Raw genomic sequence first — 26130 nt, forward strand, 5'->3', positions numbered from 1 at the left:
GAGACAGACACAGCAATCAAGTGGGCACGGGTAGATTATTTGAGAACGAGAGAAAGAGAGGGGCAAAACGAGCGAGAGGTTATGAAAGAAAAGGAGGTCTACTGCCACTTCCTTTGTGCTGAACGAGAGGAGAGAAAAGGCTTTTTTGGCCAGGAGGGGAGAGCAGGAGATGGAAAACGAAGAGAAAGGGTGAGGGTGGGTGGGAGGGAGAGAAGGAGACAAAAAAAAAAAGAGTTTGGGGGACGGACGGTTTAGTTCCAGTCTGGCAACCATCCTTTTTTATACACTTCATCCTTCCCTTCACCATCACACGGAAATACCTTTGATCCGGGGCAATGTGTTGCTGATCTCGAGGTGTTTGTGTGTGTGTGTGTGTGTGTGTGTGTGTGTGTGTGTGTGTGTGTGTGTGTGTGTGTGTGTGTGTGTGTGTGTGTGCGTGCGCGCACGTGTGTACTGATACATTATCTGTCGTGTGTTTATCCTGTCGTGGCGGGCATATCGCACACGGTATCATAAACCTCTATTAACGTTCCAATCGCGTTGCGCGATCTGAGCCTGGACACAGAACAGCACAAGGGAGCTTTAGATGGCTGGCCAACTCTCCCCTGGTGTCTGACAATGGGAGGCTGATTGCAAACACCTTGAAAAGTGTTTCATCTCTCTCTCTCTCTCTCTCTCGCTCTCTTGCTCTCTCTCTCTTCCTCCCCCTCTCTCTCTCCCTCTCTCTCTCTCTTCCTCCCCCCTCCCTCTCTCTCTCTCTCTCCCTCCCTCTCTCTGCTCCATCTCGCTGTCAGATTTCTATCTTAAGCTCCCTCTCTCCTGCCAGGCAGAGGAGTGTAGGTGGTCCTTTCTTCTCTCCTCTCATCGTCCTCTCTCTTCGGGGCGTAGGGTTCAGTGGAGAATAAAAAGGCAGCTCCGTGGTAATCAGTTAGCGAGGTTATGACCCAAAAAAAAGAGCTGTGCCATAAAAGACACCCATGTAATCAGATGGGCTCTGAGTGGATGCAGTGCCCATTTTAATGAGACCAGACACCCCCCCCCCCCTCCCACTTGTATTAATCACCATGGCCCTGGTACACTGGCTCAGTCTCCATTCACACAGACGTAATGAGCAGGTGGGTGTTGATACAGAGATTCATGCACGTACGCACAGAAACCCCTGTCGTGTAGAATCATATATTGGCTTAGGCCATAAGTGAACACACCTGCAAGCAGCCATGTCGGCTCATAAACACACACATACTGCAACCATTTGCAGACGTAATGCATAGACCCCCACACACACACACACACACACACACACACACACCTACGATGTCTGGTCCTGCACAGCAAGAATGCACCAAAAGGCGAGAAGTCGGGCCCCCTTGGTGTCTATATATGTGCACACGTATGGTATGTGCATCAAACGAAGGGAGGTGGGGCTGGGGGTGTTATGAGATCAGATGTAACCGCTCTGCAGGAGAGGAGAAATGTAATTTGGGGATGTGGGATGTAAGCAGCACCGCAGGGATCCCGACCTGCAGACCTCCAGCCAAAGGGAGAGGCGTGTACGCGTTAGCCCGGTGTGGAGGGCACGTCTCTGGGATTAGAAACCTTGATCCCCCCCCCTGATCCACAGAGGAATGTTAGAGGAAGCAAGAAAGAGAGGAAAGCGAGGTAGGCAGCTGGAGGATGAGAGACGAAGAGCCGAACGGAGGGAAGAATCCAGAGGTGCAGGAAAGTGAGTGATCGACAGAGGCTCACAGAAATCAACAGGGTGTGAGAGAGAGAGAGCAGAAAATTGAGAGAGAGTGACAGAGAGCGAGGAGGACTGAGGAAGATAAATGAAGCCGAGTCGAACAGCTCTAATGTATGGCCGGAGATGTGAGAGGTGAAGCAGTTGGTTGTGGGTACCGACGGATATCAGTCATTTGATCAAGCGTTGCGTGGTTATGTCATGACCCCCGGATACCAGCAGTCAATATTACTGCCAATTTCGCTGGGCCTTTAGGCGGTGAGTGTGGGCAGACGGGCTGGAGGGAAAGAGAGAGAAAAGTATGGACGGTTTAGAAAGAAGAAGTAGGAGATGAACATGATATGTACGGTCCATGTGGGCAGCAGTTTGTAGCAAAGTATTACATGGGAACAAAGTGTGAGGAAATAGACATTAGCTGCTGCCTGGGAGTGCTATTGATCTACCAATCTACATGACCTAGAACACTGGTTGTCAACCAGTGATCCACAGACAACTAGTGGTCCATGGGAAAAGTTAAAGAAATACATATATTGTACCCTTGTAAAATGTATCAAAAATGTGTGTTGTGTTTTCTTTCATAAATGAATGCCCTACTTTTTCAAACTACAGTGTCACACAAAACCAAAGCTTGTAGATCTGCTATTTCTGTTATATTTGAACAATGAAAAGTAACAGTTTTGGACATATTAGTTTTCTACCCGGCAGCATGATATATAACACACTGGAGTGGCAACGCCACTCCGTCTCAGTGTCTCGGTGGCGCCCGCACACTTCTGCTTCAGCAGCTTCCTGTGTGTCTGAATCTCGATGCCCTGCTTTTGTTAGTCTGTCGCCATCATCGCCGTGTCTGTGCGTCCATCCTCACATCAAAGCTAAAGGCTAAACGCTACACATTAGCAGAGTAACCCTGCCTAAGGAGCTGCCATTAACCCCCGGCTCCGATTACACTCCCTGCGGTCCCCGCAAGGCCAGGTTCAACTAGCCTGGGGTTAGGGAGGGCATGGTGTTGATGCACTCACATGCACGCATGCACGTATGCAAACCTATGCAAAAAAAACTACACACCGATTACACAGTAAAATCCTGTGTGTTCATTTATATCTTGAGAGAGTGTTTGTGTGTGTGTGTGTGTGTGTGTGTGTGTGTGTGTGGGAGAGAGAGAGCGAGAGTTAAATTAACAGACACAGCTTGCTACGAATGCTAATGTAATGTAATGTACGAAGACCTAGTGCAGAAAATCCACCTGCACAGACATGCATGCAGTCACAAAGAAACACACAACTGCACACACCAACACACATACACACACACGCAGACAACTGTGCATCTACATAGCATATACTCACACGCAAAAAATACGCACTCGTGCCCTCCCACACACCACAGGTTAATGTCAGGGGTGTTCCATGCCAACAGAAGCTGACACCATTTTAAGTCAGAGGGGGTATCGCTTCCACGACAACAGATGACCTCATTCCTGAAGCAATGGGCTCTGTTTTTAGAGAGAGAGAGAGACAGAGAGAGAGACAGAGGGAGAGAGAGGAAAGTGGCATGGCTGTGAGGCCTGAGGTCAAAGGTTAAGGTGGTGACAGCCATGGTGGAGAGTGTGTGAGCGCCATGGCTGACACGAGCTGTTGGACAGCTACTGACCCAGGAAGGTTCTCATGTACACTCACCGAACGTACGGAGTTATGCACCATGACCGCACGCACGCACACACACAACGCACACACAATGGAAGGTGTTTTGTGGCCCCAGCCAGGCTGTCGTCTGGGAGCTGCAAGTGGATTACCTAAACAAACAATCTAAAAATACCTTCATTTTTACGAGCAAGCCCACCCTTCCCCCGCCCCGCCCCACCCCCTCCTTACAGCCCACCTTGTGAGAACCACACAATGCTAATGTCAAACAACACACCTAAAGACTGTTATACACTATGTGTAAACTGGTTCCTGTTGTTAAACCAGGTGAAGGTGTGTGCATAATGTAGTCTTATTCATTGTTGATAATCTATTCTATATATATATCCATTAATATTTTGACTGGTGATAAATGTAATGTAAATTCATGCATATATTCACTGGTGATCATAATAAGGCATACAGAGCCAGAACAACTACAGATGTCTAGTGTAAGAATCTTTAAAAAAAAAAAGTTTTTCCCATGTTATCTTTATTCTTATCTATCTTGGTTTGGCTCCTGACTCTACTCTTACCACGGTACTTCTCCTGTATTTCACTCTCACAGCTGTTGCTGCTACGACACCTGAATTTCCCCACAGGGATTAGTAAAGGTTTATCTTATCTTATCTTTCTTGTTTCGTGATCCGGTGAGTTTATAATGGTTTCCATCATCCAGATTCACTGCTCTTACTCATTTGTCATTCAGATTTAGTGCTTATTTTTCCTCTTTTTTAGAAGACCTGCTGTAATTCGCGATGGGTCAGGGTACAAACGCTGTTGTTCAAGGATGAGTAGAAATGAGACTAAAGCTCTGTTCATATATTCAGGATTTGCTGGCAATGTGTTGGCATATTTCATTTTGGTGTCATGTGTGAACGTGCACCGGATTAAAAAAAAGAAAAAGCACCGGTTGCACACCAAAGAAAGGAGACCAAGAGTACTTAAAAATATTCATTTTAGGATTTAGGAAATAAAAATACTTTTCAGCATCCAAGCTTCCATCAGTGAGTGCTTTGAATGTTGGTGATTGCCTTTTGTAGAATGCACCTATTGTAGTCTTGAGTGCAGCGTTTCCTGTTAATGTGTCCTGTATATATTTGAAAATGTGATTTACACATTTGGACATTGTTCCTTTAGGGATGTTGGGGACATTGTTTCTGTTGGGGTGACAGAAGGGATTGTATTGTAAAGGTATGACAGAAGGGAGTCATTGTATTGTAAAGGTATCATGGTGATTTGTAATGTCTTTGTAATACATTGCTGACACGTGTCACACTTGTTTACAGTACTTGATATGAGGTCCCTTTGAGAATGTTTCCCTATCACTTCCTCTTCCTCCACGCCTATTCTTAGCGTGTGTGTGTGTGTGTGTGTGTGTGTGTGTGCGTGTCTCATCCTCTCGCACACATCCTCCCATTTTTCGAGCCCATTCTCCTCTGCTCCATGCTCGTAGAACAGCGCAGCCCACCCAATTGTTTATCAACGTGTCTGCCAACGACGTGCACGTCCCTCAGCACAACACCATTTGCATGCCCCCCCCCCTCTTTTTATTCCATAGTTGAATCAAATGCAACTCTTTTCATTGTTCACAATGTCAGGAAAGCATGCCAGATATTCCTCCCTCCTCCCTCTGAACAAATGTGAAAACACACACACGCACACGCACACGCACACGTGCACACACACACACACACACGAGCACCAAATACACAAATCCAGCATGAGCCTTTGCCCCCTGGAGACCTTAGGGAAATTGGCCAAAGACAATACCTTGACTCAGAGTTTGTTTACCTCCCATCACTCCTGCTGTGCTGCTGTGAGACTGATCACACAAAGCCTCCCTGCTTGACGTGTGTGTGTGTGTGTGTGTGTGTGTGTGTGTGTGTGTGTGTGTGTGTGTGTGTGTGTGTGTGTGTGTGTGTGTGTGTGTGTGTGTGTGTGTGTGTGTGTGTGTGTGTGTGTGTGTGTGTGTGTGTGTGTGTGTGTGTGTGTGTGTGTGTGTGTGTGTGTGCGCATGTGTGCATGTGTATTTATGTGCGTGTGTGTGTGCCTGCTTCCCTGCGTGATATTGAAGTGTGAATCTGTACAGTCCAGAGGGCTTTTCAAGGGCTTCGCGTGCCCACCTGAGTGCGTGCAGGTGCATCGAGAAGTGTGTGTGTGTGTTGGTGTGCGCATTTGAGTGTCTGTGTGTATGTGTGTGTGTGTGTATTGGCTACTATGCATTGTAGCCCATTACCCACCTGCTGTGTGAATCTTGGGTCACAAAAGGTCTGTAGCTGGCTGGCACCGAGCCCGGATTTGGGCGGTGCCACCCTCGCGGACCTGGCATGGGCACAGGAGTGGAATCTGAGTGGCCCCTGCCCACTGTGGCCAAGTCAAACACTGTTTCAACAAACAAAGATGGATCTGTCTGAAGCCACCCTGCCTCTCCCTTTCTTTCTTTTTCTTTCTATCTCTTTCAGCCTTTCTCTGTGTGCTGTGGGGTCTCACCTATTTGGTCTCTGTGTGTGCTTTTGTCGTATTGTATGTCTTTGTTCAGCATTCATCCGTGGTCTCCTTCCTCTGTGTCCGTCCGTCTGTCTGTCCGCATGTCGTCTCTATTTCTGTCTATCCCTGTCTCTCTGTTTGTGTGTCTGTCTCTGTAGATCTGTCTGTCTTTGTCTGTTTTCTCTGTGTCTCTTGTCTGTCTGAGTTTTGACCACCTGCATTCAAACCCGGGTCTCCCGCATGGTAAACCAAGCATTGACCGCTCATCCAAAGGGGAATCCCCCCTTTGGACGAGGCAGAATCTAGGCTTCGGGGCTTTGGGCATCTGCATCTTTCTGTCTGCCCCCCTCTCCCTCTTTCTCCCCCTCTCCCTCTTTCTCCCCCTCTCCCTCTTTCTCCCCCTCTCGCTCTTTCTCTCTCTGCCTTACACATGCACATACTCCCGGGTTTCCCAGCATTCTCCTTCAACATGCTGTTGGCATGTTTCTGAAGGTGTGGACTTGTCCACCCTGAAACCGCTGGGTGTAATATTTTAGATTATTCTGATATAGCCATTGTGCAAATACCCCCCTCTATTCTCCTCTAGTCTCCGTAGAACCTGGCGAGAGGAACTTAAGAGGAAACTGGGGCCTACGTGTCAATAAGAACGCAGAGGCCCTGGTCTGTAGGAAGTCTTTAGAACAATATTTTCTGTTATGCAACCCAAATAATAACAATAGTGGGCACCATAGCGCCGAGGGCCAAAGTTGCTCAAGATCCATGTTGTTAGAAAAGGACCCGCGCCTGTTTTACTGGGAGTTCTCTGTTCGTGTTGAGTGTATTATTCTTCGCATCCTGAGTGTTTCACTCATTTAAAATGTTGCCCATCATAGCAGTTATTATATGGCCTTCGGAAGCAGTTTTCCTCTTAGTCATTTCCATCCTAGCTCTGTTTTTATCTCATCTGGTTCTTTGGCTTGTATTCGTAAGTGTCAGGTCGGAGACATTTTAATTAGGGCTGCTTCTTGGGTGGCTCTTGTTTGATGAATTGCGTCGGCCCGAAAATACAGTTATAAATCATCGGCCACTTGACAGACAGACTGCTGGCAACTCTCATGTACCTTGGCCTGAGATACAGTTAGCAGGGTGCATGATTGTCAGTGAGGTTGGGCTTTTATATTGTTAGCGTTGTTAGCCTCGTTGGCTTTTGTTCTGTGCCTAATTAACACTAGCAATGAAGTCAGCGCTAATGTCAGCGCTACCCTTGTTTGGTTAGCATTGTTACGGATGTTAGCACCCTCGGGACCCGTGTTCCCGCCAGGTCAAGGTTAAGACGGGTGGCGAGTGTACGTCATCAATCATGGTGATCGGTTTCGGTGGCCGTGTGTCCCTCATCCATCACGCTGATGGCTTTCGCTGGCCGTGTGGCTGCGTGTCAGCGTCGGGGGCCGGAGGTAATTAATAACCCCGGCGACAGAATTAATGAGTTAACCTGCTCCGTTCTCCTGCTGTTCTAATGACAGATGCTAATGGTTAGCAGCTAGTTATCTCTGCTAATAGCCAGCAGCTCAGGTGTATGGATATAGATGGTCTTTTATTATCTGTGTGTGTGTGTGGGAGTGGAGGATTTATACATCCCTGACTTTGAATGCAGGTTTTGTTTTTTATTCAGTCAAGGACTGCTCGCAGGGGTAAACAAAGCGCTACTGGAATAGCAATGCATTCTGACTGGTGCTGCCATCTGAGCAGCCGACAGCCTTCCACAGGGAGACCAACAGAAAGAGGTTGGAGAGACACAAAGAGAGCGAGGGATAAGGCAGAACGGGGAGGCTGAATAGAGAATGCTGGTTCCTTAAGGTGGAGGAGAAGGCAAGGCTCTCCTTGCCCTCAGGTCTTGAAAACCGATCGCTCCCTTTTCAAAGGGTGGCTTTGTGAGGATGCCTTTGACTGCGCCTCTGAAGAGCACTTGCTGTCTGTTATGACTACGAGAGAGTGACCGAGTTTCATCACCTAAAGAAAATAAAGAGCTGCGATAAAAGAGCAGGGTAAAGCGATATAGTTTGAACTTAATGCCTTTTTGGTTATACGGTTATTGTGCTGTCAGGGCAAGCCCAGTTATTGTGCATCACATTCCAGAGTTTTGGGATCATTTTTCTAGCACGAGTATGCTCTCATGCTCTTAGTCCCTTGTGAATTGGAGGCTTTGTTGTGTAGGCTGCACAGTTACTGGCCCATCTAGCTTTGTGCGTGGGTCACTGGAGGTGGGTTTATGTGGGTGGATATGTGGGTTAAGTTTTTTTTCCCTTTCTTTTGGCTGTAGTGCACGCAGCGTCCACAGCTATTCAAAGTCTGTTGTGTAGGTAGTCGCTACTTTGAAGGAAACTCAACAGCGTTTTAGATGGTTGCCGCGTGGGTAGCCCTCATTGCATCCTTGGCTTTTGTGCCCTCTCTTCTGGAGATGGCGGGAGATAGATCTTTTTTTGTCACAAGCAGAAGTTGCCATTTCTCTCCTCTCACGCCGCGTGGCCAATTCAGCCAGTAGAATCCCCACCACCCGGACAAAACTACTCATTAACTCCCTAAGCCTGCTCCTCAGCCGTACCCCAATGTTCTCACCCCCTTTTTCCTCCAAATGTGCTTCAGCTGAGAGACAACGGTCAGAGGGACAGGGAGGAGGAAGAAGTGGACAAAAGGGGGGGGGGGGGGGGGGACTAAAGCAATGGAAGAGGATTGAATGAGTGAAAGAGCTGGCGGGGGGAGAGAAAAGGGGGTGAAAGAATGTGATGTCCTGGTCTATGAGGGATTCCATTCTGAGCGGATCCAGAATAGAACAGTAAGTCACCAGTCCCTTTGTCTGCCTTTGATCTCTCAGCTCAGGGATTTGGCACCTGACAAACCCTCTCTGTCTGAAAGGAGGCCTGCAGAGAACGAGAGAGAGAGAGAGCTAGAAAGACGAGGAGAGTGGGATAGAGAGATAGAGATGGAGGAGGAAAAAAGAAGGGAAGAGCAAGAAGAAATCGAATGATGTAAAAAAAAAAGAGGAAAAAATGAGTGGAGAGTTACTGCGTGAAAAAGCAGACCCTGTGGAAATGAAGGGAGAGGGGTGTGGAAAATATGGACTTATGAGAGCTTTATAAGAGAGGATATGATGAGGGTTTCGCAGCTAGAAGCCGTAAAAACCGAATCCATGTGTGTTCACGTGTGTGTGAATATATGTCTGTGTCTCGGTGTGGGTTTGCCACGGCTGGCCTGGACAGTGATAAATCCAGCGAGTCTTAAGGGAGATTCCTCACCGAAGGCACGGCCTCTTGGACCACCCAGTACTGTGGTCTCTTCTCTCGCACACACACACACACTGCTAATGGGAACCAAATTCTCCAGCTTTACTTGAGTATCACCCTCTCGTTGCCCGTGCTATTTTCTTTCTGCAGGATAGCCGCTGCTGTAAACATCGTCTCGTATGTTGACGTCGCATTTTCAAACACAATTTCCGAGTCGCGGAATATCAGACCGCAGGATTGGACGGCAGCACATTGCAATAGTGAAGAAGAGGGGGGCATGGTGCCAAAGAGTTAAGGGACAGCTAGTGTGTACTTTGGGGTTAGCCTAGGACGGCTTAATCATCACGGACTGAAAAACCTGTCAACTGCGCACCATGTGAGACTGATGTTCCTGGGACTGTGGAGATGCGTCTCTTTTTAAAGAGGCTAAAGCCCAAAGGCCCTGAAGCAGGCACATCAATTAATTCTCTCTCCAGCTTTTTGTTTGAAGTCATCAGCCTAAAACAGCTGGTTGCCCACACATTAACCTTTGGATGCTTTCCTGGTCAGCGCACAACCACAACCCCTAGCTAGTTTGCGTTTTGTCACCCGAAACGGTCACAACCTCCCGCTCTCTCATCCCCTTCCAAACAACACCCACAAGTCCTAGCGTCTGTGTCTCTTGTGAAGTGATTAGGCGTTAAGGGACTGTCAGAAACCCTTAAAGATAGAGCGATAACACAAAGCACCTCCGCGTCTAATCTCTCTTCTGTGTGTGACAGCGAGGAGAAGAAGCAGAGGCTTCTCGCACCCCTGCAGGCTATAATCAAAGAGGCCCTTAGCTTAGCGTTAGCGAGTGAAGCGGCAAGGATTTGGCCCTGATTGACTGGGTGGATTGGTAAAGAGAAAGGATCAGCAGGTAGCAGCTAGCCTGGCTCTGCTAACGCTAGGCCACGCTAATCCAACCACTGGGGAGAGAGAGAGGCTGCAGGGCAAAGAGCCCAACTTTTTTATTATGCCTCCAAGGAAGGGATTTCCCTAAGTTTACAGGGTTTGCGGATCCTCTCTGTAGTCTGTATGTGTGTATGAGGACATGACTACATCTTGAATGATGGAATGTGTTTTTCTTGGAGGCTGGAATTCCTCCTGTGTGTGGTATATGTGGATAGGCATTGATCTAAATTTTGAGCGTAGTATATACATGTGGGAGTCTGTTTACAAGACAGTGTTCCTTGCTTGTAGGATGTCATCGTGGATTTATGGCTGTGGTGTGGGAGTTCATGACTTTGAATACAGTTTTGGAAATTAGTTGTGTGTTTTTTGTCAACACATGTTTTTTTTGGGGGGGGAGCGTACGTGCGTGTGTGCGTGTGAATGTCTGTGCCTTGTTATGATGTTGAAATACCCATTGGAGACAGATGGGTAAATACATAACCAGGATAAAATATAATTACAAACTTCTAGTCAACAGCAGGAGAAAATACCCCCACACACACACACACACACACACACACACACACACACACACACACACACACACACACACACACACACACACACACCAGCCACTCCACCACCACCACTCCCCAAAAACCCAAACCACCAGCCCTCTGGCCCCCCAATACCATTCGCCACTCATTGCCAAGTGCCCGGCCACACGATTGATTGACAGGCTATTTGGCCCAATCGGTGTCCTGGCTGTCTGTACCGCACCTCTCACAGAATCCTTCTATTGTCCTCCCCTTCTGGTTCAGCGCTCAGGGGGTGAAACACAACCCCGCTAGGCTTCCCCAGCCATTATAGGAGACGGACAGAGCAGGGAGAGACTCATTGAAAGAGGAGCCCTGCAATCAAACTGTCAGTCAAAAGAAAGGCAAGCACTGTCGCCAAAGTAGGAAAAGTGTCACTTAGGTTACCATTTCACATGCATTGTGTGCGTGTGTACGTGCGCGCACGTGTGAAATGCGCGCGTGTGTGTAGCAGTAGTATTTTGTGTGTGTGTGTGTGTGTATGCGTGCACGTGTCGTGTGTGAGGAGAATGACAGAATTCTTCTTGCCAAGTGCGGTAGCATTTGTTTGTTAAATGGTCCGAGATGCCAATGGTTTTGGTTACACCATGTCTCCAAGTCAATGCCAAAAAAAGCATTTTTGGAATTTGTGCTAAAGACAAAGGGCTGGTTATTCAATATTGTGTGTGTGTGTGTGTGTGTGTGTGTGTGTGTGTGTGTGTGTGTGTGTGTGTGTGTGTGTGTGTGTGTGTGTGTGTGTGTGTGTGTGTGTGTGTGTGTGTGTGTGCGCGCGCGTGCGTGTATCAGGGAAAACGGCTCCTATCTTGTATTATTCTTAATAATGAAATTCACCTTCTTGCTGCCTTTCCAACAAAGAAGAGAGATAGAGACGGGTCGTTGACCTGTTGCTCACGGGGGGAATGAGCATTATTTTCCCTCTTATATTTCTTGGGATATTTGGCTGATGATGACCTGAGGAATTTTAGGGCTTTGGTCATTTTCTTAGCGATTATTCAATCAATTACACTCTCGAATAATCAACAAGTGTGTTTTTGGTTGTGGATATATTTTTATCTTGTGATGTGAAAAAATTCCAATACTTTTTTATAATCTACTAAATCTTTTAGTCTGATTAACCACCTAATCCCTATTGTATACTTTGTCCTACAACACTGTTGCACAAAAATGGCGTGAATAGCCGGTCTACCAGCTCAAAACGTGTTGCATCGCAACACGTTGATCTTTTTTTTAAATCTTTTTTTCCTCTTTTTTTAAAAATCGATAATTCTTTATAATCAAGTTAAATGAACTCTTGTACCCCTAACCTGCTATATTTTGCCATTGTTTGCATGTTGCTCAAAGCGTCATTTGTTTGTCTCTTGCAGCCTGTAAGATCGGTTACTACCGCGCCCTGGCCTCAGATGGCTCCTGCGCCAAATGTCCCCTCCACAGCTACTCGGTGAGAGAGGGATCCACGTCGTGTGCCTGTGACAAAGGCTTCTTCCGCTCAGAGACGGACCCTGCATCCATGCCCTGCACACGTAAGTACATGCACACGCACACACACACACACACACGCACACAGGTGCCCAGGCACACCCACACACATACACGTGTAAGGCGGGCGACTGTGGTTTTAATGGGGATCCTTTGATTCCAGGTGGTACTAAGTGATCTGTCACTGTGACAGAGAACTAATGAGGGTGGAAAACACTGCATTCCACCTCCTCTGCAGAGAGAGAGAGAGAGAGAGAGAGAGAGAGAGAGAGAGAGAGAGAGAGAGAGAGAGAGAGAGAGAGAGAGAGAGAGAGAGAGAGAGAGAGAGAGAGAGAGAGAGAGAGAGAGAGAGAGAGAGAGAGAGAGAGAGAGAGAGAGAGAGAGAGAGAGAGAGAGAGAATGAGAATGAGAATGAGAATATGAGAATATGCAAGCTGTGACATGAAGAATTAGTAGGGGTGTAACGATACGTTTTAACAACGATTCGATATGTATCACGATACTTGGTTGTCGATACGATACATGAACGATACAGGTTCATTTAGAACGATACGATACATTTCGATTCAATGACTTAGTCGATACGATACATGAACGATACAGGACAGGTTAATTTGGAACGATATGATTCGATTCAGTGATTTAAAATCGATATAGTAACTATTTATTTACCCAAAAAGTCTGTGTGAAAAATAAATACCTGGAGTGGATATAGTACAAAATTCCTCAATTATTTTCCTGTAGGGGTTGATTATGGATATAAATATTATAAGTAAACAAACAACAATTTAATGGCATTGCCAAATGCACATTTTATTTGACTTGTTTTTTAACTGCACCTTCAAAAACATTTCATTGTACCTTCAGAACAATTGTTCATTGCACCTTCAAAACAGTTTTTTACTGCACCTTCAAACCAACCAGAACCAACACCTCAACATATAATGAAATAAATGAATGATTCAAATTGAATCATTCTATGATCCACAACAAATCCACAGCAAATCCACAGCAAAATAAGCAAATAAATACAATTAGACAACTTTAGATCACTCTAGTCTACTCAAATTCTCCCACGGCTGCTGTTGCTGCTGAGGGAATGACGTCGTTCGTACTAGTAGCACAAGCTTTGTGTCCAGATCAATACCATGGCGTCTTTTTAGGTGCATGGAAAGATTGGTTGTGTTGCCGTTGTATTTTAGTTCGGCTCTGCATTTACTGCAAACGGCGACAGATTTATCAAGTGTGTTGGGTCTCTCCTTTTTACAAAACCCAAAATGTGTCCACACTTTCGACTTCATCTTCAACGGCTTGAATATCGCACAGTCCACTGTGCTGCTGGGACTTTCTGACATTGTGTAAACTTTAAACTAACGCGTCTCCTCGCTGTTTGTTTGTGCACGGCGTGGCGTGCTGCTGCTTAAATGCGCCCAGCCTGCTAGCCTAGCATTTGTAGCCTGTCTCTCAGCTGCGTCGCCTCTCAGCTGAGCGTGGCGTCGCCTTCATAATGACGTAATATCTGATCTGCAAGCTCAAATCTCGTTGTAACGCGTGTGTTGTGAGTTTGTAGATCAGCGGTGCGCGTCTGCGCGACCCGGCGATATAAACACGGCGATGATCACATAAAAATACATCAAATATTAACATGTCTCGAACTAAATACAAGACCCCATTTCTTAATATCGATACAATCGATTATTTACATTGCAAACCGATTTTAATCGATATAATGCATTACAGGACGATTTTCTGTTTAATAAAACGATACAGTAGATCGTTTTTTTTTTTAAACGATGCATCGATGCAGTTACTGTATCGTTACGGGCCTAAGAATTAGGTTAAAAAGAGCCAGGGGTGGATTAAGAGCTGGCAGTGTAGGAACTGTAATACACAGACACAGAGAGGGGGGGGGGGGGTGCTGCAGAGAAGGTTTTGACCTCTGCTGTTAAATTCAGCAGTATGAAGAGATGCGTGAGAACAAGATTAGGAGAAAAGAGACATTCTGTGTTATTTTTCCGTTTCTCTCTCGGTCCTGATGACTTCTCTTCTCTACCTCTCTTTTTCTCCCCTCCAGTGTTCTCTCTCCCTTTCCTCTCATTATATCCGACAACCTCTCTTTCTCTCCCTCTCTGTCAGTACCCCCCTTTCCTTTTCTCTTTGCATCTCTCTTCCTCTCCTCCTGTCTTTCTGTCTGTCCTCCATGAGACCAGGCTGTGAGTGTGAGTCAGTATCTCAGTAGTGTGCCAGTAGTCTCTCTGACTCAACAGGGCTGTGATAACAAACAGTTAACATAATAAACTCCTCCATGCACACATCCTCGTGTCTCTCTCTCTCTCTCTCTCTCTCTCTCTCTCTCTCTCTCTCTCTCTCTCTCTCTCTCTCTCTCTCTCTCTCTCTGAGTCATTGAATACATACTGTGATACACAGAGAGAAATCATGAAACAAAAATCTGTCATTTCCTACGAAATGAAGGCATCCGTACGTAAATAGCACTGAAACAGCGATTTCCCTATTCATTTATTTATTTATTTATTTTTGCCAGCTACAACATCTGTTATGTCAATTAGCTCATAGTTGGCTAAACGTTTGGGCTGAAGGATCTGTCGAGTTCATGCGGATTCATCACTCAACAAAAGACTTTATTGAATCCCACAAACAGCCAAACTCAACTACCTAACACTTAACTGTTTAAAGCCCAGCTGAGCAAACGCTACTACCTAACACTTAACCGTTTAAACCCCAGCTGAGCTAACGCTACTACCTAACAAAACTGTTTACATTCCAGGCTGAGCTGGCACTACTACCTAAGCCGTTTAAACCCTCTATACTTCGTAAACCTGACCTGAATTGCCAAAAATAGTCGATCTTCAAGATCTGCTATTTTTGGCGAATGTTTCCCCCAGAATAGGGAGGCCAGGGATCAAGTTTAAACCCTGTTTAAACCTGATAGTTAACGGTTTAAACCCTGGCTGATGATAAACTTAACAAAAACTTTACTGTTTAAACCCAGACTGAGCCAAGACTAAACATTTCTTGTGTCTGGGGTGGTTCTTTGATTTAATAGCATTGTGATTTAGTGCTCTTACATGGAACCTGATCTTAAAACCAACGCTGAGCACACAACATTAGCCGGCCTCTCCAGCTGACCTCCTGCAGACCTTTGCCCCCCGGTCTGGTCACCCAGGCAACATGAACTTAGAACCCTCCCCCTGGCTGTCCGTCCGTTTTGTTTTTTCTTTTGGCCGTGTTATTATTTTTTCTTCTTCCCGTCTGTCTCTCCAGCATGCTGGAGCTCCGCAATTACAGCTGCCACTCAAACATCCCTCAATCTCACATGTTTTGTTTTCACTCTCTCTCTCTCACTCTCCCTCTCTCCCACTCGAACTCCTCCTGAAGTCACGAATGGAGCAAAGAGAAAAAAAATACTCTTAAACTCATTTCCCAGTTTGCCTTGCTGAAGGTCATGCAGAGAAAGCGCCGGCATCTCCGGTAATTGGTGTGTGTGTGTGTGTGTGTTGTGTGTGTGTGTATGTGTGTGTTTGTCCATGGGTAATTGAAAACGTTCCCCCCTCTTAGCTTGGGCTCCACCGATGCGAGATGTGAGATGCGAGATGATGATTAAAAAAGGGACGTGGTCTGATTCGGCCACGGTGTGCAGGCACACACACACACACACGCACGTTCCTATTCCTCCTTTATTCTCTCCCGTTTTTTTCTCCTCCCTCCTTTCATTTTTCCCTCTTAATTTATTTGATTGGCACTTACTGCACACCACATTTGATCAAGATAACCACTTCATGTGGCTGTCACAGTAGCACATACACACAGGCACATGTATGTGCTGATGCACGTGCACACTCACACACACACACACACACACACACACACACATACACACACACGTAGAGTACTAGGCAGTAATGAGGACCAGGGACGACAGACTCACGTAGGGGGTGGTCCACTGTGTTTAGGGGGGCTGAAGGCTCTCTGTTCAGGGGTTTCTTGGCCCTTGATGTGTTTTTCAGATTTTCCTTAGTTTTCATAGTGGTGGTTTAGTAGTCTGGAGTAGAGAGAGGGTGGGGTGAGGGAGTGGAGAGAGGGGTTTTTGGTTGACTAGATCCCAGTTGGACAGTAATAGCAGGGTCCATGCTCCGGCCAATTTCACCCTCTCTCTCTTTCTCTCTCTCTCTCTCTCTCTTCCCCCGGCCCTGCTCAACACTCTGGTAACAATTAACGGGTAGAGTGACACGGAGAGCCGGAGAGAGAGAGGGGAAGAAGTGAAAGGAGAGCAAGGAACAAAGATAAAGAGATAGGGATACGAGTCTGAGTAAAAATGAGAAAGGCAGATATACGGAAGACACGTGGTGTTGGGGTGAAAAAAGGCTCAGAGAGCAAATTAGCAAGCAATAAAAGAGTGGAAAAGACAGAGGGGGACAGGAAGAAAGAAAAAAAATACAGTACTGAAACTTTCTTAGGAAAAAGTTTCTTAATCTCCCAGAGGAATCTGTCCCAAAAGGAGACTGTGTGTGCAACCAGCTAACGTTGAGCTAATGCTGCGCTAGCTGCGTGTGCAGGTTGGGTGACTGTGGAGCCTCTCCTGCTGTTCTCTCTCAGGACTAATTACCCCGCGTCAGTCACAGCTGACGGCTCTCCCACGCTACCCCCTCTCCCGCTGCACAGCATTCTGGGAGAGCGACAGGTACAGTGTGTGTGTGTGTGTGTGTGTGTGTGCACGTGTGTAATGTACAGCGACTACCTGGAGATGGTGGAATGTATGGGTCTCTTGTGTGTTTGTGTGTGTGTGTGTGTGTGTGTGTGAGACTGGTACCGTATACATTCCCAAGCACTTAAGTTTTATTGCGCCACTCGTCATGGCAACAAATAAGCCAAACATAACATACTGCACTTCTACTGTTGTAACCCAGGACAACACATTTGCACAACATATTTCCACATACCTGGACCCGAAACTGGGTTGGCCTTCCGGAAGGAAGATAAACAAACAAAAAACACCTCACACTTCTCACCTGAGTCTTATTCCGTTTATGGCCGAAACAGCCATAAGAAAAGATAAGTGAGTAATAATAGCTCTGTATCTCCTACAGGAAGCTGTGGAAGGAGATAGTGGGAGTAAGGAGTAATGCTGTACAGTGAACCTTGTGCGCTGACAAAGAGACCATTATAATGATGGTTGTGGGCAGCCACCTTAATTTAGAAAGCCCATCTGTAACCTGCTCACTATCTGGGAATGGGTGGAGGGGGGGGGGGGGGGGTATGGGGGGGGGGGGGATTGGGTGAGGAGGGTGAGGATGAGAAGGAGGGTGTGTGTGGGGGTTCAGTGTTTTATCATCATCATTATTAATGAGATCTATTAATGGATTTTCATGGGGGCCTGGGGTCGCCGGGCAATGCAGGGTCACGCTAATATTAATACTGTGGATTCTGCATTACTCTCTCTCTCTCTCTCTCTGCCTTGCATTTAAAACACATGAGCGCAATCTCTCTCACACATGCATATACCGTCACATACACACATGCATAAGCTCTCTTTCACTCAGTATATCTCCTCTGAGTCTGTATCCCTCTCTCCCCATACAGACCTGCTCCTCCATACTAATCAGTGGATTTCTGTCTCCTGCATGAACAGACTGTGTTTGTCTTCTCCTTATGTCCATCTCTCTCTCTCTCTCTCTCTCTCTCTCTCTCTCTCTCTCTCTCTCTCTCTCTCCCTTCCTCTCTCTCTCTCTCTCTCTCTCTCAACCTCTCTCTCTGTTCTGCTTTACTATGGGTGGACAAGTGCCTGTCAGAAAGGTCTGTAGAGTAGAGTTAAATAGATCTGTACTGTAGTGTAGAGTTAAATAGATCTGTACTGCAGTGTAGAGAGTTAAATAAACGGACACACACACACACACACACACACACACACACACACACACACACACACACACACACACACACACACACACACACACACACACACACACACACACACACCGAAATCCATGCAGGCTGCAATTGAAACCTATACTTGTGAACACACATTCAGTGTATACAGTTATAGTCACAATGTACAGTATAGTCAAGCTCACTCTTTCTTGCACTCCCAGTCCAACGCATGCGTGCACTCTCTCACTCCCCCCCGCCCTGCTCTTCTTTCCATGTCTGTGTGAAATCACTCATTGTCCCTCTGCTCCTCCAAAAATAACACTGATAATTAATTTCCGTTGTGAAATGGATCGTCCATGGACCGACTAGCTTTCATATTTCACCCTGCATCGATCCGCCCGCCCGCGTGCTTCATTAGTGAGGAAAAAACGAGAGAGAGAGAAAGAGAAAGAGAGGGTTAAGTCAATTACAGTTTCTTATGTTTGAAAGCAGCACAAAAAAGCACATCAATTACAACGGGGCTGACATGCAAATTGGGATTGATGAGCGCAGGAAACGGGGCGCGTTCACATGGTCGCTTCCGCAGGACTCCTCCCACTTTACAACTGCTTCCTGTTAGCTGAACGACGTCAAAGTAGGAACCTTAATAACAGGCTCCAAAGCAAACTTTGTCAGAAAGTTCTGAGTCGTTGCCATACTCCCACTGTGAGCAGCGGGCTCGGGCACGCTGCCATCTTCAGCTGAAACATTCGACACATGAATGGAAAAGAAATCTGCCAGCCTATTGGATTTCAGTTAACATACTGAATTAACTGGGGTGAAATTGGAGCCTCCCCAGCTGTAATGGACAGGACATTAAAAGGGAATCCAAGAAGCCTTAGTTCTCAATAAAGGGGACAGCCCACTCAATTAGACATGCTATTCATCTTATATATAATATATATACACTTTGGATTTAGTCAATAGCTAAGAGTGTGCCCCAGTCTTGGATTTCAGCTTTTCACAGCAGTCAACACAAAGCTAATATTATCCATTGTGAAATAATGTCCTTCAGAGAGTCATCCTGTCAGCAGGTCTGCTACACTTCACACCAAGTCAACACAAAGCACTTTTAGCTGAATTCACCCTTTGTCCTCCATTTTGTAACGTTAGCCTCAGGCTAAGGTTTGTGGCTCCATAGTCTTGCGTATAAGCTAGGCGTATCGGAGATCTCCGCCTACCGATAATAATTCAGAGATGTAAAAAAGTAACTGCATTACAGAAACAATGCAAAGACTTTAGGGCGGTCCTTCTTAATGGGATGGCGATATGATGGGCTTCTAAAGCAGTAGGCGTAGGTTTGTCTTAACTGTTCCAGCCCCTAGATTGAATTTAGATGTCTCCAGCCGCATGGGAAGGCGGGATATACGAGACTAGTGGCTCCAAAGTAACGTTCCTATACAATCTTCAAAGCCTTTTTTATTGTATCAAAGCAATTCCTTTCTTTCTTGCCTTCATACACTTTATTTCTTACAAATGTTTGCACCACTTTTATGAACTTGTTGTTGCTGTGATTCATGCTGTGATTCACATGATTTATGTGAGCGGCCCTCATAGTGAAACTCCTGGTATGAGCAAACTTCTCTGGCCATTAAAGTACCTCTGAATCTGATTCCAGGCCCCCCTTCGGCACCCCTCCACCTCATCTCCAACGTCAACGAGACGTCGGTGAACCTGGAGTGGAGCACGCCGCTCAACTCCGGCGGCCGCCACGACCTCACCTACAACGTGGTGTGCAAGCGCTGCGGCCCAGAGGGACGGCGGTGCCAGCCTTGCGGCAACGACGTCCACTTCAGCCCCCAGCGGCTCAGCCTGAAGGGCACCCGGGTGTCCATCAACGACCTGCAGGCCCACACCAACTACACCTTCGAGATCTGGGCGGTGAACGGCGTCTCCCCGCAGAGCCCTGGGCCGGAGCAGGCCGTCTCGGTGACCGTCACCACCAACCAGGCTGGTGAGTAAGAGGGGTGGGGTGGGGTGGATTGTGGAGGTGGTGTGAAGGGTGAAGGTCTTGGTGCTGAGGTCGGGGTGGCGGACCAGAAAAATAGATTGTTTTTTAAGCGATCGCAAGGCCGTGTATTTATGCATTACATTATCTTTTGAAGTACTCTTTTGGGCAATCTGCATGTCAAAACATGTTTACCAAAGCTGTGAATAATTTGGGTGAAAGTGAGATGAGTACTGTGCACTGATGGATTTTCAGCGGTGGAGAATGATTTTCTGCAATATTCACTTTGGTTTTGCATAATTAGGCATGAGGAGCATGGAATGAAGATAGCGAGCATCCTGCTATATTTGGCTCTTCAGCTAATGAATTAGATGAGTTTTATTGATCTGTGCAGGCTTCATTACAAATGCTGTGGGGATTGTGTGTGCGATGCATGCGTGTGTGTGCGCATATGTTCAATGCATGCGTGTGTACGTGGGTTTTCTACGTTCTGGTTGTATTGGAGTGGAGAGTTGGAGAGGAGCCCTCTGGCCAAGTGATGCGTGTGCTCACATCCTCCCCTGTTGTTTTGTCGTGCGGCCATTTTGTAGCCAGTTGTTGAGCAAATGGATTTTATGACTCTGGTCCTTCCTCTCCATCCCTGCCCGCTCAGCCTCACATCTTATAGGCGATCATTAACTTGGTCTTTTTTACTGCTCTCGGCTCCTGGGTGGCGTGCTAAGTGCCTCTTTTGTGTCGTTTTTTATCACTATACTTTCCATTGCTGGGAGAAGGCGAAATATTTCCAATTCTAGCTTTAGGACAGGGGGGATCGGGGGTGGCTATTTAAGGACATGGTGGCTTGATTTATCAGCCAGGGTCAGGGAGGGGGAGATGGATGGATAGCGCAGCCCGAGCCCCACCAGAGAGGACTGTGTGGGAGCCGTAATGGAGCGCACTCCGGGGTTTGACTCCGCTCCATGCTTGGATGGAAAACACACACACACACACACACACACACACACACACACACACACACACACACACACACACACACACACACACACACACACACACACACACACACACACACACGAGCATAGACTGGTGCTGCAGTTCCTCAGATGTGCGACCACACATGTACACATGCACACGCAGGGGACGTACATGCATGGTCTCACACACACACACACACACACACACACACACACACACACAAGCAGAGAGGCGTGTTGACGCGCGGACACACTCAGAAGCGCTGTCATCCCCTGAGGTTGCTTCAGGCTAATCGGCAGACTTAAAGTAGTAAGATATAGATGATGTTGCCTTTGGCTCGTCACTGATGCATGTTTCACAACTGTTCTCCTTTGGCTCAGTTTCATGAAGCTGGCCTGAAGCAGCTGGAAAGTGTGTGTGTGTGTGTGTGTGTGTGTGTGTGCACACATCTGTGCCTGTGTGCGAGTGCACGTGTGCATACTTGGGCGTAAGTGAGAAAATGTGCAAACCAAAATGTCGATAAAAAAGCGGATATGCGGATATGCATGCGCTCTCTCGTACGTGCACAGAAGCCCTACTGTGTGGAACTAGCTGCATTTGCTTTTCCAACAATGTCCTCTATGTGCGTGTCTTCTCAAATGCGTGTGTGTGTGTGTGTTAAAGTGAAGAGCGTCAGACTGATTGGATTTCTGCCTGTTAATGCTCAGTAGGGGCTACGGGGGCTCTGGTTTCAGCCGCTAGTAATCCAGCCAGTCATCTGCGGCTGTCCGTCTCTCCGCGTGGCCTCCCCTCATCCAGACACAGTGGATTACACATTTATTATCATAGATTTATTGGGATTTATAAAACACTGTGGGATAGACCCCCACACACCCGCCCCCTTCGTCCTCACTCATCTTGTTTTGTCTGGGAAGGGAGGAAGAGGAGAAAGAGGTTGGATTTTGGATGGAGAAGGTGGAGAGAGAGGAGAGCAGAGAGGTGGAAGGAAAATAGAGAAAGGGCAAGAGCTGTTTTAGTAGCAAAAAACTGAGAGTTGTGCGTGTGTGCACGTTTGTGTGTGTGAGAATATACGTGTACTGTATGTGCTAGCATTCCGAGGTGTGTGCGTGTGCGCGTGCATGTGCGTGTGCGTGTGCGTGTGCGTGTGTGTGTGTGTGTGTGTGCGTGCGTAAGGAGGTCAGATTCCATATTGCAGCAGGAACAATTCCCTTGTCGTAAATCAGGCAGGGTGTAACCCTTTCACCCAGGCTGGCTGAGGAAAGGAGGGGATGTCCAGGCTTTGAACTGACCCCAGGCATTTAATGCATGTTTTTTCCCCCTTTATGGGATCAAGCACTTGCTGGGACTGTGTGTGTGAGAGAGAGAGGCAAAGCAGGGTGTTTATGTCTCTATAGAAAATACTTGGCGGCCGTGTGTGACAAGGAGTGAATTTGTGAGTGAATTTGTGTGTGTGTGTGTGTGTGTGTGTGTGTGTGTGTGTGTGTGTGTGTGTGTGTGTGTGTGTGTGTGTGTGTGTGTGTGTGTGTGTGTGTGTGTGTGTGTGTGTGTGTGTGTGTGTGTGTGTGTGTGTGTGTGTGTGTGTGTGTGTGTGTGTGTGTGTGTGTGGGCACGTCTGTCAGTGCATAATGTGAGTTTCCATCTCTATGTGGAATTGGATAGACGTGCCGTACTGGAGGCTTGCTAGAGGGGAAGCACACATTATTTGGGGGGGGGGTCTGGTATGGAGGAACCATTTTCTCGACACCCTGAAAAACGACTCCCACCTCAGCCATTTCTCCTCAGCGGCAGCAAATCAAGTGACTCCAATCTGACAACCGGGCTCCAATCTGGCAACCACATGTGTTCCTCTGGCCCCTTGTCTCTTTAATGTCAGACCATAATCGACCGCATAGTCTCACAACCCGTACAGGCCTGACCGCAGCTGCCTCCTCGCAGGCCCGAATACCTCACAATGAACATGTTCACAACGACAAACTCAACTCCGTCAAACAGAACTCTAGCCCTCCCTCCCCTCCCTTTCATGCAGAGACAAAAAAAATGCACAAACGTCCGCATGAATCTTCGCCCACAAGCTCCACTATTCCCCCCCCGAGGGAGGGTGACTTCAAACTGAAGCCGGGCCCTCTGTGTGCTCCTGACCGGTCTATTTACTCCAGCGGGTTTAAATGTATGCACGGGTGGAGCTGCTGTCTGTGGGAGATAATGCAAGTATAGGTGTTATGTTTTTTCAGCCGGTATTTCCATCTGTTTGCCTAATGAGGTTCTTTGTGTTTTCGCTCTCTGTTTGTGTGCGTTATGTGTGTTGCTGCGGGGTTGTGTATTGGAGCATTATCGTCAAAGTCGGGTGGAAACCTTGTCCAAATCCGTTACTTGTCAGGAAATGAAAATATAAAAAAAGTTATTATTTTTAAGTCACACACTCTTTTTAATACTTTAAATTTTTTTGGTTAAATGTTTATAAAACACTACTTTCAACATGGTGTTCCTATTTTAGGCATGTCATTGTAGGTGAAAATGTCCAAACATTTTCAGAATTTGTCTAAATCTTTCAAAAAGGAGCAGATCTACAAGCTCACAATGATGCAACACTTTGTGAGCTTGTAGATTTGTGCTACTTTTGTGTGAAACTGTCATACAGCGAAGTATAAAACAGGGCATTAATTCATGAAAAAAAAATATATATGAAAAATGGAGATACAAGGTTTGCTCTGCAGCGAAGATGTGTGCATGCGTGTGTGTGTGCATGTGTGTGTGATTGTTTGCTGGGTGCGAAAGAGTTTTTGGAACACATTATTCCAAAATGAGATCTGAATATTCATTGGTCCTTCATTGCTTCTTGTTATTCCAACAGCGTTTTAGCACACACGCGTTGGGAAGGCGGTGAGACATTACTAATCTGCTCCACATTATTTAAAATTCATCTACCGGGGTGCCAGCTAGTCTGCCACGCTTTTCTCCCAATCACACCCTGAAGACAAACTTCCATCTCGTCTGGATAGACATATGTCAGATGTCGGATCGCGCCAGTTTTCCTCACCCTGTGTGTGTGTGTGTGTGTGTGTGTGTGTGTGTGTGTGTGTGTGTGTGTGTGTGTGTGTGTGTGTGTGTGTGTGTGGTTGGAGTGGGCCACGAACGTGCATTCGTGACCGGAGCCATTTGGGTTCATGTGTCATCTTACTTTTCTTGTGTATCTGTCTTCGCCATAGTATATCTTTTAGTGGTCATTAAAGAAAAATAAAGAAACCTTATTCTTGATGGATCGTTTAGCCGACGTCTTCTCTGTTTTAACCTTGGCGTAGTTCGGCATGGGGCGGAACCTCAGGAGGGACCACTCAGAAGATCACTCATCTTTATCTGCGTCTTAGCCCAGGGGAGGGAGGGAAGGAACCCAACACGAGGAGCAGAACACGATTAAATCGCCATATCTGTCATCTTTGGAGGAAAGATGGATGTGTGGATTACACAAGGAGAGCGAGGCCCCGCGACCCCACCGGGGCTTTTCTTTCCGAGCGGCAGCGTCCTCAGCCGGCCCCGCGGGGACCTTTTCAAATTGGCTCCTGCCTGCCAGACAGACCAGCTCTGGAGCAAGATTGATCTGAGGGGATACAAATGGCCGCCGCCTAATTGTTTAACGGAGACACGACACATTAGGCTGGCAGGATGACACAACCTTGGGAAAATCTATTTACCGCCGCGCTCAGAGAGATGTCTGCTATCCCGTCATCCCCCCACATACACACCCATCTCACCCCTCCCATGCGCACACACACACACACACACACACACACACACACAGTTCCAAAAGCCATGGCTTCCCCCCCTTCACCCCGGCCCGAAACTTAATCCATTGCTGGTGCTTGGATTGCAGGCCCGTTTGAACTCAATCCCTGACTAAAAGCCTTGGTTTTGTTAGCGTTAGCACGAGGGCTAGCCTCCCTGGAGCCCCCTGGTCAAAGGGAGCAGAGTGCATATAATGTCAGAGATAATCCAATCATAACCGCTGGACGGGTGAGCCTCATTAATCATCTGGCACTGTGATTCTTTAAGAGGACGATGTATGGAATGAGTTAGGTTACAGTATGGATAGATCCGGGGGTCCAGAGATACTCTTTGATCCCTGTGAAGTCGTGAAGCGTACACACGTTGCAAGGAATCACTCCCATGGCGTTGGTGTAAACATTTGGTCAGCGGCTCGCTTTGTTCTTGCCTTTGAGCGTAGGGGGTGTGTGAAAGTTGTTGCCTGGTAGTCGAGGGTAACACTAGTAGTGTGTGTGTGTGTGTGTGAGAGAGAGAGTGTGTGTGAGGGGTGGCTATTTCAGCTTTATGAGCTGTTGATTCCAGATCGTTGAGTTGAGAAAACAGGAAGGAGGCTGCCCTGCCTTTGTCTCCTTGTCTTATGACGTCTTAAAAACGTGCACATTAGTGTGTGTGTGTGTGTGTGTGTGTTAGCATGTACTTCCAGTTTCCTGTTTGCTCTTTTGCTCTCCAACTCCATCTATCAAACCCCATGAACGCCTGCCTGGTCCAAACGTGATTTGAACACGTTTATGTTTATCACAGTGTGCTTTATAAGTGTCTGTGTGTGTTGCTCTTTGTCCCGCCGCGCGTAGCGTATGACCCAATTTCTACGTTGTCACACCGAAGATAGAGACTTGATTTGTGTGTCGGTGGAGCACTCCAGGGAGGACAGCGCAAAGCACAAGCCATTATCTGTATTTTACCCAATCACATAGCATGGCTGCCTGAAATATGGCCTCATTAATGGCTGCTGTAGAACAGTCCAGGGATAAGATCGTTCGCTGGAGCTTTAATGAATACCAATTGATTAGCTCCCTTGTAAACAAAAAAAGCATAGCAATGTATGGTTTCCCACGGTGACCTAAGAACCCACCGAAAATGAGCCTGGGACGTTATTTTTGCTAGCTTGTAGGAAAAGTGGTCGGGGGGGTTAGCGTCAGCCCACGGCAATGGGATCAGTTTTATGGAGGCCAACCGTTGCCTCTGAAATAGAGCCGTGCCATGGACTCTATGGCAATTTAGCAGGATAGCCATATAGCTATATAACGCTTAAGCTTTTGACTGGGGGCCAAGCTCAAAGACAAATGGAATTGATTGCCTTGTGGCCTGGCCC

The 26130-nt window shown here is 47.0% G+C and overlaps 1 protein-coding gene across 2 annotated transcripts in view; it reads left to right on the forward strand.

The window, feature by feature from the left end:
* Positions 1-26130, forward strand: part of epha4l (eph receptor A4, like) — a 60507-nt gene that overhangs the window by 12647 nt on the left and 21730 nt on the right. For both annotated transcript variants that reach the window (XM_080428884.1, XM_080428885.1), the window contains exons 4-5: positions 12040-12195; positions 19695-20030. In XM_080428884.1, coding sequence (XP_080285010.1) covers positions 12040-12195; positions 19695-20030 — 492 coding nt within the window. The remainder of the gene's footprint in view (positions 1-12039; positions 12196-19694; positions 20031-26130) is intronic.

The sequence above is a fragment of the Gymnoscopelus braueri genome (genome assembly GCF_963280865.1).
Source record: "Gymnoscopelus braueri genome assembly, chromosome: 5".
In the NCBI taxonomy this organism is placed as follows: Eukaryota; Metazoa; Chordata; class Actinopteri; order Myctophiformes; family Myctophidae; genus Gymnoscopelus; species Gymnoscopelus braueri.